This window comes from Neofelis nebulosa, chromosome 1 (genome assembly GCF_028018385.1).
Source record: "Neofelis nebulosa isolate mNeoNeb1 chromosome 1, mNeoNeb1.pri, whole genome shotgun sequence".
NCBI lineage: Eukaryota > Metazoa > Chordata > Mammalia > Carnivora > Felidae > Neofelis > Neofelis nebulosa.
In genome coordinates, this window is record NC_080782.1 from 241,518,619 (window position 1) to 241,532,006 (window position 13,388).

The 13,388-nt window shown below is 46.2% G+C and overlaps 1 protein-coding gene across 1 annotated transcript in view; it reads right to left on the bottom strand.

Annotated features, from left to right (window-relative positions):
• Nucleotides 1-143: 143 nt before the first annotated feature.
• Nucleotides 144-13,388, bottom strand: part of FGF9 (fibroblast growth factor 9) — a 33,263-nt gene continuing 20,018 nt past the window's right edge. The window contains exon 3 of the mRNA XM_058722093.1: nt 144-1,567. Within this exon, the coding sequence (XP_058578076.1) occupies nt 1,322-1,567 (246 nt within the window). The 3' untranslated portion in view covers nt 144-1,321. The remainder of the gene's footprint in view (nt 1,568-13,388) is intronic.

Here is a 13,388-nt window from a genome sequence, read left to right on the forward strand (position 1 = left end):
ACTTGTCTCATTTCATGTTTGACAGCCACGTGCACGAATAAAATTCTCCAAGAATTATCCTTGTTTAATCTGACTCTTGTCCCTTTAAAAAAAAAAAAAAAAAATCTGTTCTGTGTAGGCTTTCTTTTGCCCCCCCCCCCCCCCCCCCCGTTTTTGAGCATCTAAATCAGTACAATGTTTGATGTTAGACCTGTTGTCCTGGAGATCAACTAAAACAAAAGCAGAGTTATTGTTTAGCTTTGGTATATTCTGCAATAGATTTAAACACGTAGGATATATACCAACCCTTATATCTTCCAACCGTGAAGTTACAATGATGGAATAAGTCACTTAATGAGAGAGGAAATATTACAGACACAGAATAAAAGTTTGAGACCCAGTTTTTCTTTAATCCTCTGGGATAAGCTATGAAACAAGCAGTCTGAAGAGTGAATACTCAGTGTCATGAATGATGTGCATAAGTTTACAATAATACGGGCACAAAAGAGATTGTCGCCTTTAGTACATTAGGGTCATTAGAATTTCTCACATCCATGCACCGTTATTTACTTGCATGAATTTACCACAGGTTCGTAGCGGACTTTGCCATTTAATGCTTACAGAGCCTAAAGCTTCCAAAATGCCTATCTGGCCTGTACATATTTCATTAAAAATAAACTCTATATAATAAATAAATATATAAAATAAATAAAATGTTGCCTTTGGAATTTCTATAAATAAATTTAACTTTTGTTTTGTTTTGTTTTGTATTTGTTTTTTCGTTTTTTTGTTTTTTGCCTAAGAGGTCTTTGCTTTCAATTCACTGGGATGGCACCAGCGAGCGTGAACTGAAAAAGTCTCTGAAGTAAGACTGCACCCTCCACACCTCTGAAAACGCAGCGTGCCCTTGCGAAGGCCACCAGCCCCGATCCTGATGAGTCGAAGTATGGCTGTGCGGATACAGGATGAAGTACAACTGATCAAAAATGCAAAAGCGCGTCTAAATCCCAGCATGCATCAGGCCGTTGTCCTCTCTGCCTCTCTCTTCAGTTCCCCCTGCTACTCATCCACGCACACACTCGCACCCCCGCTCAGTCTCCCTCTCCTCCTTGCACAAGAAATCGAGCAAGTGGGCAGCGGCCGGCCTCCGGAAGGACCAGCCTGTAAGTGCAGAACAGAATCGGCATGTTCCCGTCCAAGCCTCCATCGGACATCATGCATGCGGCAAAGTTTGGCAACAGTGGAGCTGGGGTGACCCCCCAGCTAATCGAGAAGAACCCACCGCGTGAAACCTTTATAGTGGTTACTTTTTTTAAGGGCTCAAGTGAAGAAATTGTCTTTGTCAACTTTGGCTTAGAATATCCTTATATAGTTCGGGTACTTTGTCGGGGTCCACTGGTCTAGGTAAAAAATGTGTGAATTTCTGGTGCCGTTTAGTCCTGGTTCCTTCTCTGGGGGTCCCGTCTTTGTTTAATGCAACGTAGTATCGCCTTCCAGTGTCCACGTGTTTATAGAGATTCGAAGAGTAGGTGTTATACCAGTTTTCTTCAAACTGTTCTCTGAATACACACTCTTGGGTTAGTTTTTCCTGTTCAAACAAACACACAAACAACAAATGAGTATTTTTTGCAAAATAGCTACTTTCTGTATTTGAAGCAATGTTCAACTGCTACACGATATAACTCTGAAGAGAAAATACGGATTTTAGCCCATTTTGACCATCGGGACACAGGTAGTTAGAGTACAAGTCTAACTACCTTCTAATTGCTTCTCATGGTGACCAAAGTGTGAAAGATCGCAAATGTTTTCAGATTTTTTCATATGCCAAATGATTTCAATGAGTCTAACAGACAAAGGACGACCTAGGCTGTGAGTTGTTCCCATTTTTATCACAGCAAGTAGGATGCGGACCGTCAAGGCGGGGAGAGCCTCAGCTGAAGCCAAAAGTTCACATAACTGCTCCACCTTCATGAAGTACTCGCCGTGTAGACCAACCTTCTCAACATTGGCAGCGGTGCTCATTTATTACTCTGTAAGAGTGCCTCTCAAACTTCAGGCTTACAGAGGAATCACCTGGGATGCTTCTTTAAAATGCAAATTTCCAATCCCCAATCCTTTAAAATTCGGATCCAGAAAGTCTGGAAATAGGCATTTTTAACAGGCCCTCGGGGCAGTTCTGATGCAGTTAATTCCCAGTCCGCCTTTTAAGACAGAAGGCTTTCTGTGTGACTTGAGGCTTCCTGAATACAAAGAAGTGGAAACAAATGTTGAAGCCCTCCCACCTCCTGGAACTCAGAAGAACCCTCCCCGCACACACCCAGCTTAAAAAGCCACATTCTCGGGCACACGGCTACCAAGAGAAGAGCTGACACTCCTACGTTCCCGAAGCCGAAAGCTTCCTCATTTTCACAAATGTGCTGTACCCCTCCCTTGACCTGAGATTTAGGAGACTCTAGGCCCTGTTTAACCCCACAACCCGGGGCTCCTGCAGGGTCCTCCACGTGTCTCGTGGGCAGCAGCCGTGACCCGAAACAAGGGACGCGTCACTCCCCCAAACCGTGAGCACACCCCAGGCATACAAGCTGTCCCCTGGAGAAACAAGGCGACAGGATCCGAGAGCCTCTCTGCCCTTGTCACCACTGGACTCAAGTTTTTCAAACCAATACCTTCCTAGACGGTACTTTTACAGAACAAACACAGAGCGATCTTGCAAACTGTCCCCCTTGCTCTTGCCACCCCCCCCCCCCCCGGCACCTCACATGAATAAGAAAACAACCCGACCAACCCGTGTCCGTGCACAGGCTTAACGCAGCACAACCCAGGAAGGCGTCCGACGTCCTTCCATTTCTGACATTCGCATTCGGACCCAGAGGACAGCGAACCAGGCACAACCAAAGTACAGATGTCCCTTTCTGCATGCCACACCTGGGACGCCACTTGGTGCCCTGAGCTCACGGGCAGCAGCCCTGGGCTCCTCTCTGTGGAGGAAGTCAGGAGAGCAAAGGAAGGGACAGACGGAGAGAATGTGACAAGGTGAAGCGGCCAGTGGAAGGCCGGCTTCCCCACTTTTGAACGCACCGAAGGCTTAGAACCCACGGGAAACCACACGGGGCCTGCACTCCAGACAGGCGCTCTTCCGGGCACCAGAAGGGTCTGTGACACAGCGTCACCTCATTGGACATGTTTTTGGCGAAATCCGACGGGGAAAAGCCAAAAGAAAAAAACGACGCCTCTGTCAACGTGGGGAGCGATGGGGAAACTTGGGAAGGCTGACGCCGTGTTTACAGGGACAAAGTGAACTGTGGGGAGTGGGAAGTACTCTGTGGCTCCCCCCTGGCTGGGTTACCCCACCGGGGCGCCAGGAGAGGCTCCCTGCCCACAGGCAGCCCTTCGCTTCAGTCCACACGGAAACCAGAGGCACATTCTTCTGAGAAAACCCCAGCAACCCCTACCCTCTCTGTGCTTCTGCACTGGGGGACAAGGCCGCGTGTGATTTCTTTCATCTCTGTTAAGACTGACGAAATAAAAAGAGTGTGTTAAAGACATTACCAGCTATTTTAGGCTTTACTTCCATCCGTATGATAAATATTCTCCACACAGACAAGATTACTACTGGCTAAAAATGTCTGGTTTGGGTTTGCTGTGATTAAGTAAATTTTCTAAACAAATTATGGTGAGTTTTTTTTTTTTGGATTTTTTCTTTTACTTAATAAAATGGACCAGAGTACAAAACCTGCATACTGAACTTCCAACTCTAAAAAAAAAAAAAAAAAAAAAAAAAAAAAAAAGAGAGAGAGAGAGAAAGAAACCATGAAAACCGAATTCATTTTTTTAATTTATTTTTTTTTACTATAATTTATCGTCAAATTGGTCCAGTGCTCCTCCCAGGTGCCCTCCTCAAAGCCCATCACCCACTTTCCCCTCTCCCCCACCCCCCCTCCACCCTCAGTGAAAAATGAATTCAAATTAAGCTTTCTTTTCCTCAGGAAATCCTATCACCTGACAGACATTTTATTCACAAACTAAAACACTTCTTTCTCCTTTTGGAAACATGACTTATGCAACTACTCTGTGCCTGCTTTACAGACCTATCGAACCTATAATACGATGGCTTTTGTTGGATTAGGAACACACACAGGGGCGCTGGGTGGCTTAGTCGGTTGAGCATCCGACTTTGGCTCAGGTCATGATTTCATGGTTCGTGGGCTCGAGCCCCACGTTGGGCTCTGTGCTGACAGCTCAGAGCCTGGAGCCTGCTTCGCATTGTGTCTCCTCTCTCTCTCCCCGTCCCCTGCTCACGCTCTGTCTCTCTCTCTCAAAAATAATAAATATTAAAAAAAAAATTTTTTTTTTTAAAAGGAACACATACACATCACCTCAGCAGAGTATAGGGAGCTTGCACGGTGGTGAACAGAACAGCCCAGCTGTGGAATCAAAGGCCCACGCAGATCCCAGCTTCGTCCTTCACTATCTGCGGGACACTTACAACTCCTCACTTAACCTCTCCAAGTCTCGTAACTTCATCTGTAAGGCAGGTTGGTAAACAGCATCTGGAGGCAGGGCTATCACAAATCCAGCCCCAGAACACACCTGGCACAGAGGAGGTGCTCCAGGAACCATGGGGGTTGCTGACATAAAGTCCACATCATCACCTCTCACTCCTGGGACGCAGTCTAGGAAACGGCGAACACAACTTCTCCCATTAAATATGTGGGACAGGGAGGCCCAGATGTGAAATGACTCGCCCCGGGGTCTAGGCCACGGGATCTCCTTGTGGTAATGCAGCCACCGCAGCAAGAAGCTTCCAGGAGCCCTGCTGGAGGTGCCCCACTCTGGAGCCCGGTCCCTTCCATGTGTTTTGCTTTTCACTAAGCAGTTCACTAAGCAATTTCACTAAGGAATCTGTGATTCCTCCAGACCCCCTCCCGCAGGGAGGCTTCTGATGCTGTTTCCAAAGGGCCAGGCCTCAGGGCAGGCCACGCAGGGGAAAGGCCCGAGCCCACAGACGAGGCTCAGACATTCCGTGCGGCAACGTTAGTCTAAGACTCGTAGAGGCTTCCTGAGCGTCCTTTCTTCTTTACCTCAACGAAAATATAACTTTTAGAAAACACAATTGGCTTTGCAAGAGGAATGCATGGAGATGGAAAGAAAACCGAGATTAGGAACAAAATTCTACAGTGACCGGGACATCACAATCTAGCAACGGGACATGTTTGTTGTCAGTATTTATGAAAAGGTTCTTGTTCTACATGTTTCAAGAGGGTTTTGTAACATGAAAAAAACAAAAAAAATTTTTTTTAATGTTTATTTATTTTTGAGAGAGAGAGAGTCAGAGCATGAGGGGGGGGGGGGGAGGGCAGAGAGAGAGAGGGAGACACAGGATCCGAAGCAGGCTCCAGGCTCTGAGCTGTCAGCACGGAGCCCGACGCGGGGCTCCAACTCACGAGCCGTGAGATCATGACCTGAGCTGAAGTTGGACGCTTAACCGACTGAGCCACCCAGCCACCCCTGATAAAAACGTTTAAAAAACAATAAGCTAAGAAACTGAACTAGCCTTTTCAGTACTCAGAAAACACTGCTCTATTTCCCCCAGCAGGCTATTACAGCATTGTTTATATACACATAATTTTCTAGGCAACCCAGAAAATAAAGTAAATTATTCCAGTTAAAACAGTATCATCTATAGCCAGCATTTTTTGTGATGGTTAAGAGTTCAATTGCCCCCTATACGGAAGGGCTGCATGACTTCAGTTAACAAGTTAAATGAGACTGTGCCGACATGACATTGCAAACCGCTGGTACCTTTCAGCTCCCACAATTGTTACACACTTAGTATAATGCCGCTCAGATAAACTGACATACCTTAAAAATTAAAATGATCTTGAAGAATTAAAGGCCTCGTTACTTTTTTATACCACGTATGTGCTTTTAAATTTCTTCCTCTTATTTGGGATCACGTTAACATGTGACTTCTGTTTTGGACAGATAAAATAGCAAACTTTACAGAGTTGCTCTCTTTATGCTCAGACTTTAGAACTCGGTGACAAAATATTTAGTGAGATGACTATTCCTATGTATTTGTACTCCACGGTGATTTTTCTAAATTGAAAATAAGCAAACGAGTGCAAATTGGGACAGCACAAATATATTAACCTGTATTCTCCTATATGTGCAAAGGAGAAAAAAAATTCAACCGTACACTTTAGAATTATAGAAGTCAGATGTTTTAAAACTCACCACATGTTTCCAATGCAGACAGTTTATAGAGTATTCCACTATAAAGTGATCAATTCTTGTTTTATTGTATTTCCATGTTTTAATTTTTTTTTTTTTAGATTATTTAACGATAGCTGTTTATGGCATACCTATCTTTGAACTGTTGGATTATATCACTAGGCTTGGGTGGAGAATGCGGATTTAATTCAAAAGTCTACTGAAGCCCATGCTTTGGAACAAAATCTGGTGAATGTTAGCAACTATGGAAACCTCTTTTCATTTTACATCATCAAATTCTAAGCAGTGGGAAAAACTGAAATTAAAACTTCGAAACTTTTACGAATCCTATTAAAACCGAAGAATGAGATAATAATGTGAAAATTACAGCACACCCTGGAGAATGTTCAGGAACGCCATAAGACATAAACTCATAGAGACACCACTTTAAAATATTAGACAATTGGAAAATGTGTCATCCACATGGCTATGATTATGCCCAATTCGTATCTATACCCATTTAAAAACTGAAATCAGAATTTTTCAAAATTTGCGGCTCAGCTCTTCTCATGGGAAACAAATAGGCTTCGTGCTGCCATTCCAGCCATCCATATTTTTATATATACGTAAATATGTATGGTGTAGTTTTACTCCCCTATCCAAATGGTCGCGTGTATTCAACTCAATGGGTCACTTAAACCGGTTGTGTAAACTAGCCCGGCACGTTAATCCAAGGTCAGTGACTATACAGGAACTAACCTGATTGTAGAGTTCCCAAACATCTTACAAGTTAATGATTTCATGTAATCGCTCATTCTTATATCTCCCGTTTATTACAGTCATGGCATTTAAACCTCCCTCGACCACAATTACTCGCACAGATGTACTCTTCCTCATTAATAATCTAGCAGTAAAGTCTTAATGGGAGTTGTTGCAAGGATCGGGGTGATTAAATACGATGACTAAAGGACCATTAATAAGAAGCCACGTCTTTTAACTCTTCTCTCCTGGGAGAAGTCCCCAAATAGACAGAAAGCAGCAAACACAGAGGAAAACAGGCATGAGGGCACTATTCCTTATTTTATTACAAGCTCCAATTCAGAGCCATATCCCCTTGTGCCCTCGATATGGCTCACCTTAAGCCCTATCTCCCAAAACCTCTTTAAAATCCCTACTATTCCAGGTGGGCCTGCTTTCGTACCCATGATTGGAATTGTGGGAACAACAGAAATAGCTGTATCTGGTCAATGTAAACAAAATGAAGCAAGTAGGCGGGCAACTTTTCATTCTGTCTCATCAAAACATATAGAAAATTAAGAATTCCTACATTCTCTCCTCTCCTTCCCCACCAGAGACTAAACCACACAAAACAAACACAAGTGACCTTCTCTCCAGAAGCTGCTACTTGGGTATTTGGGGATTCAAAAGTCGGGTCCCAGTCTGAATCTAGGGGCACACAGACACCTTCTATGCTGTGCCCTCACCAGCCTTCTGGCACCAACGATGCCTGCCAGCAAGGACAGAACCTGCCATGGACAGGCTAGACAATTTAGGGGCCTTCCTTAGAAGCTGCCTAGAGACACAGACATTTGTTTAGCAAATCATATCAGCTTGTAAACTTGTAATACATTTCCAGAGATGTAATCCTAAGGGGAAAGAAGACCTTGCTCAAGGATTCAAATTTGAGAAGTCCAATATTCACTCTAAGAAATGTTATTGCTTGAGCGCCTGGGTGGCTCAGTCGGCTAAGCGTCCCACTTGGGCTCAGGTCATGATCTCGCGGTTTGTGAGTTCGAGCCCCGCATCGGGCTCTGTGCTGACAGCTCGGAGCCTGGAGCCTGCTTCACATTCTGTGTCTCTTTCTCTCTCTCTGCCTCTACCTCGCTCATATTCTGTCTCTCTCAAAAACAAATAAACATTGGGGCGCCTGGGTGGCGCAGTCGGTTAAGCGTCCGACTTCAGCCAGGTCACGATCTCGCGGTCCGTGAGTTCGAGCCCCGCGTCAGGCTCTGGGCCGATGGCTCGGAGCCTGGAGCCTGTTTCCGATTCTGTGTCTCCCTCTCTCTCTGCCCCTCCCCCATTCATGCTCTGTCTCTCTCTGTCCCAAAAATAAATTTAAAAAGTTGAAAAAAAAACAAAAACAAATAAACATTTAAAAAAATTTTAAAAAAAAGAAATGTTATTGCCTGTATCCCCGAAGAGACGATGCACATTTAATGCTTCCACAAAGAACCTTACAGGAAAAATTCATGAAACTTGTTTTAGGATCTTGGAACACCAGAGGAAAAAGAAATCACAGGTAACATTTCTTACCATAGATAATTATCTGGTAAGAGGAGTATGTCCTCCAGTGACCACTGAAAAGACACAAAAACCTGCAAAAGCTGAAGAAACCTCGCACGAGGTAGCACTCGAGGCAAGAGCCAAGGGTAGGATGCCCTTGAAGAGTCAGACTGACAGACAACGGCAGAAACACGTCCAGCTGAAGAGCTGGGAAGGGAAATGAAGGAAATAAGGGATCCTAAAAGACAAAGACAACTGAATCCGACTGCTGTGTTTCCATGATAACCATCTGATATACTGTAGGGAGTGGAATCGGAAAGGAAAAATGGGCCTCAGGTTTTTTACGCTAGACAAAAATGGGTTACATTAAGAACTTGGCTTGTGGGAATAAAATTAGAGAAACTGAAAGGTGAACCAATAGAATGACAGTATAAGCCCAAAGACTATTTTGGAAGAACTGAAAGATTCACGGAATTTCCTTACATAAAGGAATGCCAGACTTCCGCAAACACACGCACACAATCTGGGAGCAGTGGGCGGGTTGATTAATAATCCTGGGCCTCGTTTCCTTTATCTGTAAAACGAGGGAACCGGACTAAGATATTCCTGAGGTCTCTTTGGGTCTGAGATTCTGGTGATTCAGTCTCGGAACATGGAAATGCAGAAGCAGAGGTATCCACAAGAGCTCTGGAAGGACACGCTGAACAGGAAATGGAAAAAGAAGCTGCAGTGGAGGAAAACAGGGAAAGAAACCAAATAAAATGTGCTGCATCAGTCGCCCACTGCAGAGAAGGTGGGGGCAGCGGATCAGAAACGCAGACTGAATTAATGCTTCCAGAAGCAGCCAAGGGAATGAGGCTGCTATTTCAAGGAAGAGACGCGGCATGGCGGAAGACCTCACTTCGGCACCAGGGGCCCCTGCTTTCCTCTCCCCGGGAGATCTTCGGGTAGTCCCGTCCTGGAAGGTGTCTTGCCTACCACTGCCTGGCATTGTGGGGCCCGCCGCTGGCCTCTCCCCCGCGTTGGCCGCAATAGACATGGCTCATCAACGAATGTCTGCCTGACCAGCAAACCCTACATCGTAAGCTCTCCCTAGGAGAACTCACTTGGGAGAAAAACCAAGTCTTGCAAGAAAACAAAAAGTCAGCAATGTCATAGAGCACTCACACCCGACGGGAAAGCCGGACGCGCGCCTAAGGCAGACAACACGCAACGCTGAAGAGAAATGATACCGGAACTCTTGAATTTCTCACACACGCCCCCAGGCAATGCTCGTGTGCCCCTACACCCCCACCCCACCCAACGCCCACAGAGGAACACTGTGCAAAATCGCAAAGTAGATCAAGTTTTTCTGTAGCAACCCCCCTACTTCTTGGGTCTCCAGCTTCCAACTCCAACTGCAGTCCTGCCAGCCCAGATTTGTCTGGAACCAAGCTTTTCCACCCAATACATAAATGGCCCTGCTCTCTTAGAAAGTGACCAGTGTTGCTGTCCCTTCCTCTCTGTAACACACAGATGACTGTGTCTAACTCTCTCAGGGCCCGCTCTCTCTGCCAGACTGTAACAACCCACTTCCATACTAATCAGGCCTAATACCATCAACTAGTAATTCCATCCCATACATATGCTGACACGGATGTTTTTTTAAACAGTGCTTGAATCCTGAAAACACGATTCTGATGGTAGACATTTTGGGGCTGTGACAGCCTGGTGCATTTGCTACTATGTGAACATTAGAAAAAAGAATAAGAATAATACAAAGTAAATGAAACCCCAAAGAAAGAAATTTCTTCAACGACGTGGATAAAACGATTACGAGCTACATATGAAAATAAAGTATCTAAAATTAATCTTGATAAACACGGTTAACACTTTATTAAAATTTTTTTAATGTTTATTTATTATTGAGAGAGAGACAGAGAAAGAGACAGAGCACGAGCAGGGGAGGGGCAGAGAGGGAGACACAGAATCTGAAACAGGCTCCAGGCTCTGAGCTGTCTGCACAGAGCCTGATGTGGGGCTCGAACTCACGAACGGAGATCATGACCTGAGCCAAAGTCCGATGCTCAACCAACTGAGCCACCCAGGCTCCCTGAGCATGGATAACACTTTCAAGTATAATTCAAGGGATGCCACATTTTGATGTGGAGGAAATCTGTATTTTCATAGATTATGTCATAAATCGTCATTCCAGAATCCAGACGTGCAAGAAACACACTTTCTGTGCATCTCCCACCCCGGAAGGAATATGAGAGGCTGCACCAAGGCGGCCTTCCAGAAGCACTGCCACAGTCATCCGTGAAGAATGCTAAGGGAGCAAGCCTGTGCTAACGAGCCACAGCGAGCCAAGCAGTGTGCGGGCTGTTTCATAGGCTTCATCTCCTCTAATCCTCACAGCAATGCTGTGATGTGGCTGTCATTAGCCCTGTTTCACAGTTACAGCTCAGCAAGTTTGAGTAGACTGCCCGAGGTCACACAGCCGGGGAGCCACAGAGCTGGGATGCGAAGCCTCGTGTTTCCACTACTCTCTGTCTTACCTCCAAGTTCGAACTGTTCCAAATGCAAGTACAGGCTTAACTATTCCATCAAAACATCGCAAACTGAAGACCAACTTGAAAGATGCAGAAAGAAAAGGAACGCAAGCCAAGTGAACACAGCCAAGAGAAAACTACCCGGAACACAGCAATTCGTATGCAAGAAGGAGGGAGGGATGAGACCTAGAGCTGAGAGTGGACAGCATTTATGTGAGGACACAGAGTGCATCGTGGCCGCGAAATGGGCAAAGATCACGCCATGCTAGAGCAAAGCGATCACACTGTGCACCACGGGGAGAGGGATGTCTTTGGCATGACCTTGGCAAGTCTGTTCTTAGAATACTGCATTGAGCTTTGAGCATTTCATTACAAAGCAAAAGCAAACGATGGAGATTTCAATGAATTATAACACACACACACACACACACACACACACACACACACACACAAGAATAGGGAAAGAGGAGATCAACTTAGGTCAGGATTTTAAGCATTTATACAGAGGATGTGGAAACACAGCTCTGTGTAGGTCTCTCCCACTTAACGCCATAACCTGTCAATCCTTAGGGGAGCCCTCTGCTCCCCTTAGGGGTGTCAGGAATGCAGACATTTTTCTCGGCCGCCTGTTGGGAGGCTGCTGGGGTGCACCAGGTCAACAGACTGAGAAGTGATGTCTGTGCACAAGGACAAGGCAGTCCCGGGCATGAGGGAGGCAGGAGGGACGAGGTGGCCGGGCCCCTGCTGGACCTGCTGGCGGGCCAGCGGCTGCCACTTGGCTCCAGGGTGGCCAGCTTTCTTTGTGAGGCCACGGGGCACCTGCCAGGCCATGGCTGATGATGATGACAGGGGAAGACCTTCCAAAGCCAGCAGTATAGCATTGGCAGCAGCTGGGAGAAACGGCAGAAATGGACCGGACCACACCATGGGGGGGGGGGGGGGAGGTCAGGCGCAAAGATAACAGAATTAGCACACATCCACCAGCCACCACGTTTCCAAACCCTGCAGCAAAGCTGCCTTCGCACAAGCCTCCCTCCCCTCACGACACCTGCCTATTGTCCTCTGTCCTCCGTGAATAATCCTGACCTCCTCTCCTACCCTAGAACTGAGCTCTCTCCTCTAAGCTCTCCGAGCCCTTTTTGCACGTAATTCTGTGATAATGTGTATCAGACCAAATTATAATTCTTGGTTGGTGTATCTGCCCCCACCCCCCCCGCCACGAAGCTGCAAGTTCTCGAGCCAGGTCCAAGTTCACCCACAAGAGAAAGTACCATTTGCATTTGTACGTACAGTTGGCTCTCATCATTCGTGGCAGCGCTGTTCTCTAAAGCCACCGTGGACGCTGAAAGGGCGAATACTGAAGCACTGCTCCCAAGAGAAATACAGGGTCAGGTTCCTGTAAGCCCCTGGTCATAAGTATCAACATGTGATCTTGGTTTTTTGTGGGTTTCTGTTTAAGTTAATGTTGTAGATTCGTTAACGATAAACTCACAGCACGAGAGTTCATGCCCGAACAAAACTATCCAACTTATGTGGCTTGCTCCCTAACACGTGTCAGCCGTCTCACATTTAGAAATACCAGATGGGGTCGCCTGGGTGGCTCAGTCGGTTCAGCGTCCGACTTCGGCTCAGGTCATGATCTCACGGTCCGTGGGTTCAAGCCCCACATGAAGGCTCTGTGCTGACGGCTCGGAGCCTGGAGGCTGCTTCACGTTCTCTGTCTCTCTCTCTGCCCCTCCCCGCTCATGCTCTGTCTCTCTCTCTCTCTCTCTCAAAAATAAACGTTAAAACATTTTAAATACTAGAAATACCACACAGCATTTCAGCACTAGCTTGGGGGGCATTTTAACCCGTAAAATCACCAACAAAAACACACAAAGGAAAAACATGGTGCTAAACAGATGCCCAAAAGGACACCTGTTTTCAGGATGAGCTGACACAAGAAGGCAGAGCATCACCTGGTGGGCCCCAGCTGGAAACGTGCCCATTGGGCAACTCCCTTTCGCTTCTCCGTGAATGTGTGCAAATGACCACGGAAGAGCCAGCGGGAATGATGTTAGGGTTCCAAGCAAATGCAGGAAGTAGACAAAGCGGCAAATATACAGTCTGCAGGTCATGAGGATCAACCGTGTTCCCAGCAGGTGTCAGTGGGAGGTGGTGTCAGTGACGTTGTTGGCTTTGTGAAAGCAAGCGGGAAAGACTGAGGGTGTGAGCCGGTGAAGGTGTGAGCAGGCGAGGGTGTGAGTGAGTGAGCGAACGAGGGAGTGGAAGCAGGAATGAGCAGGACTGACCCAATAGCCCTTCCTAACTCTGATCAGCTTGTCCAGCATCACTAATTCAAGGAACTGGGGGAGACTGATGCACTTTACTTACTTACTTACT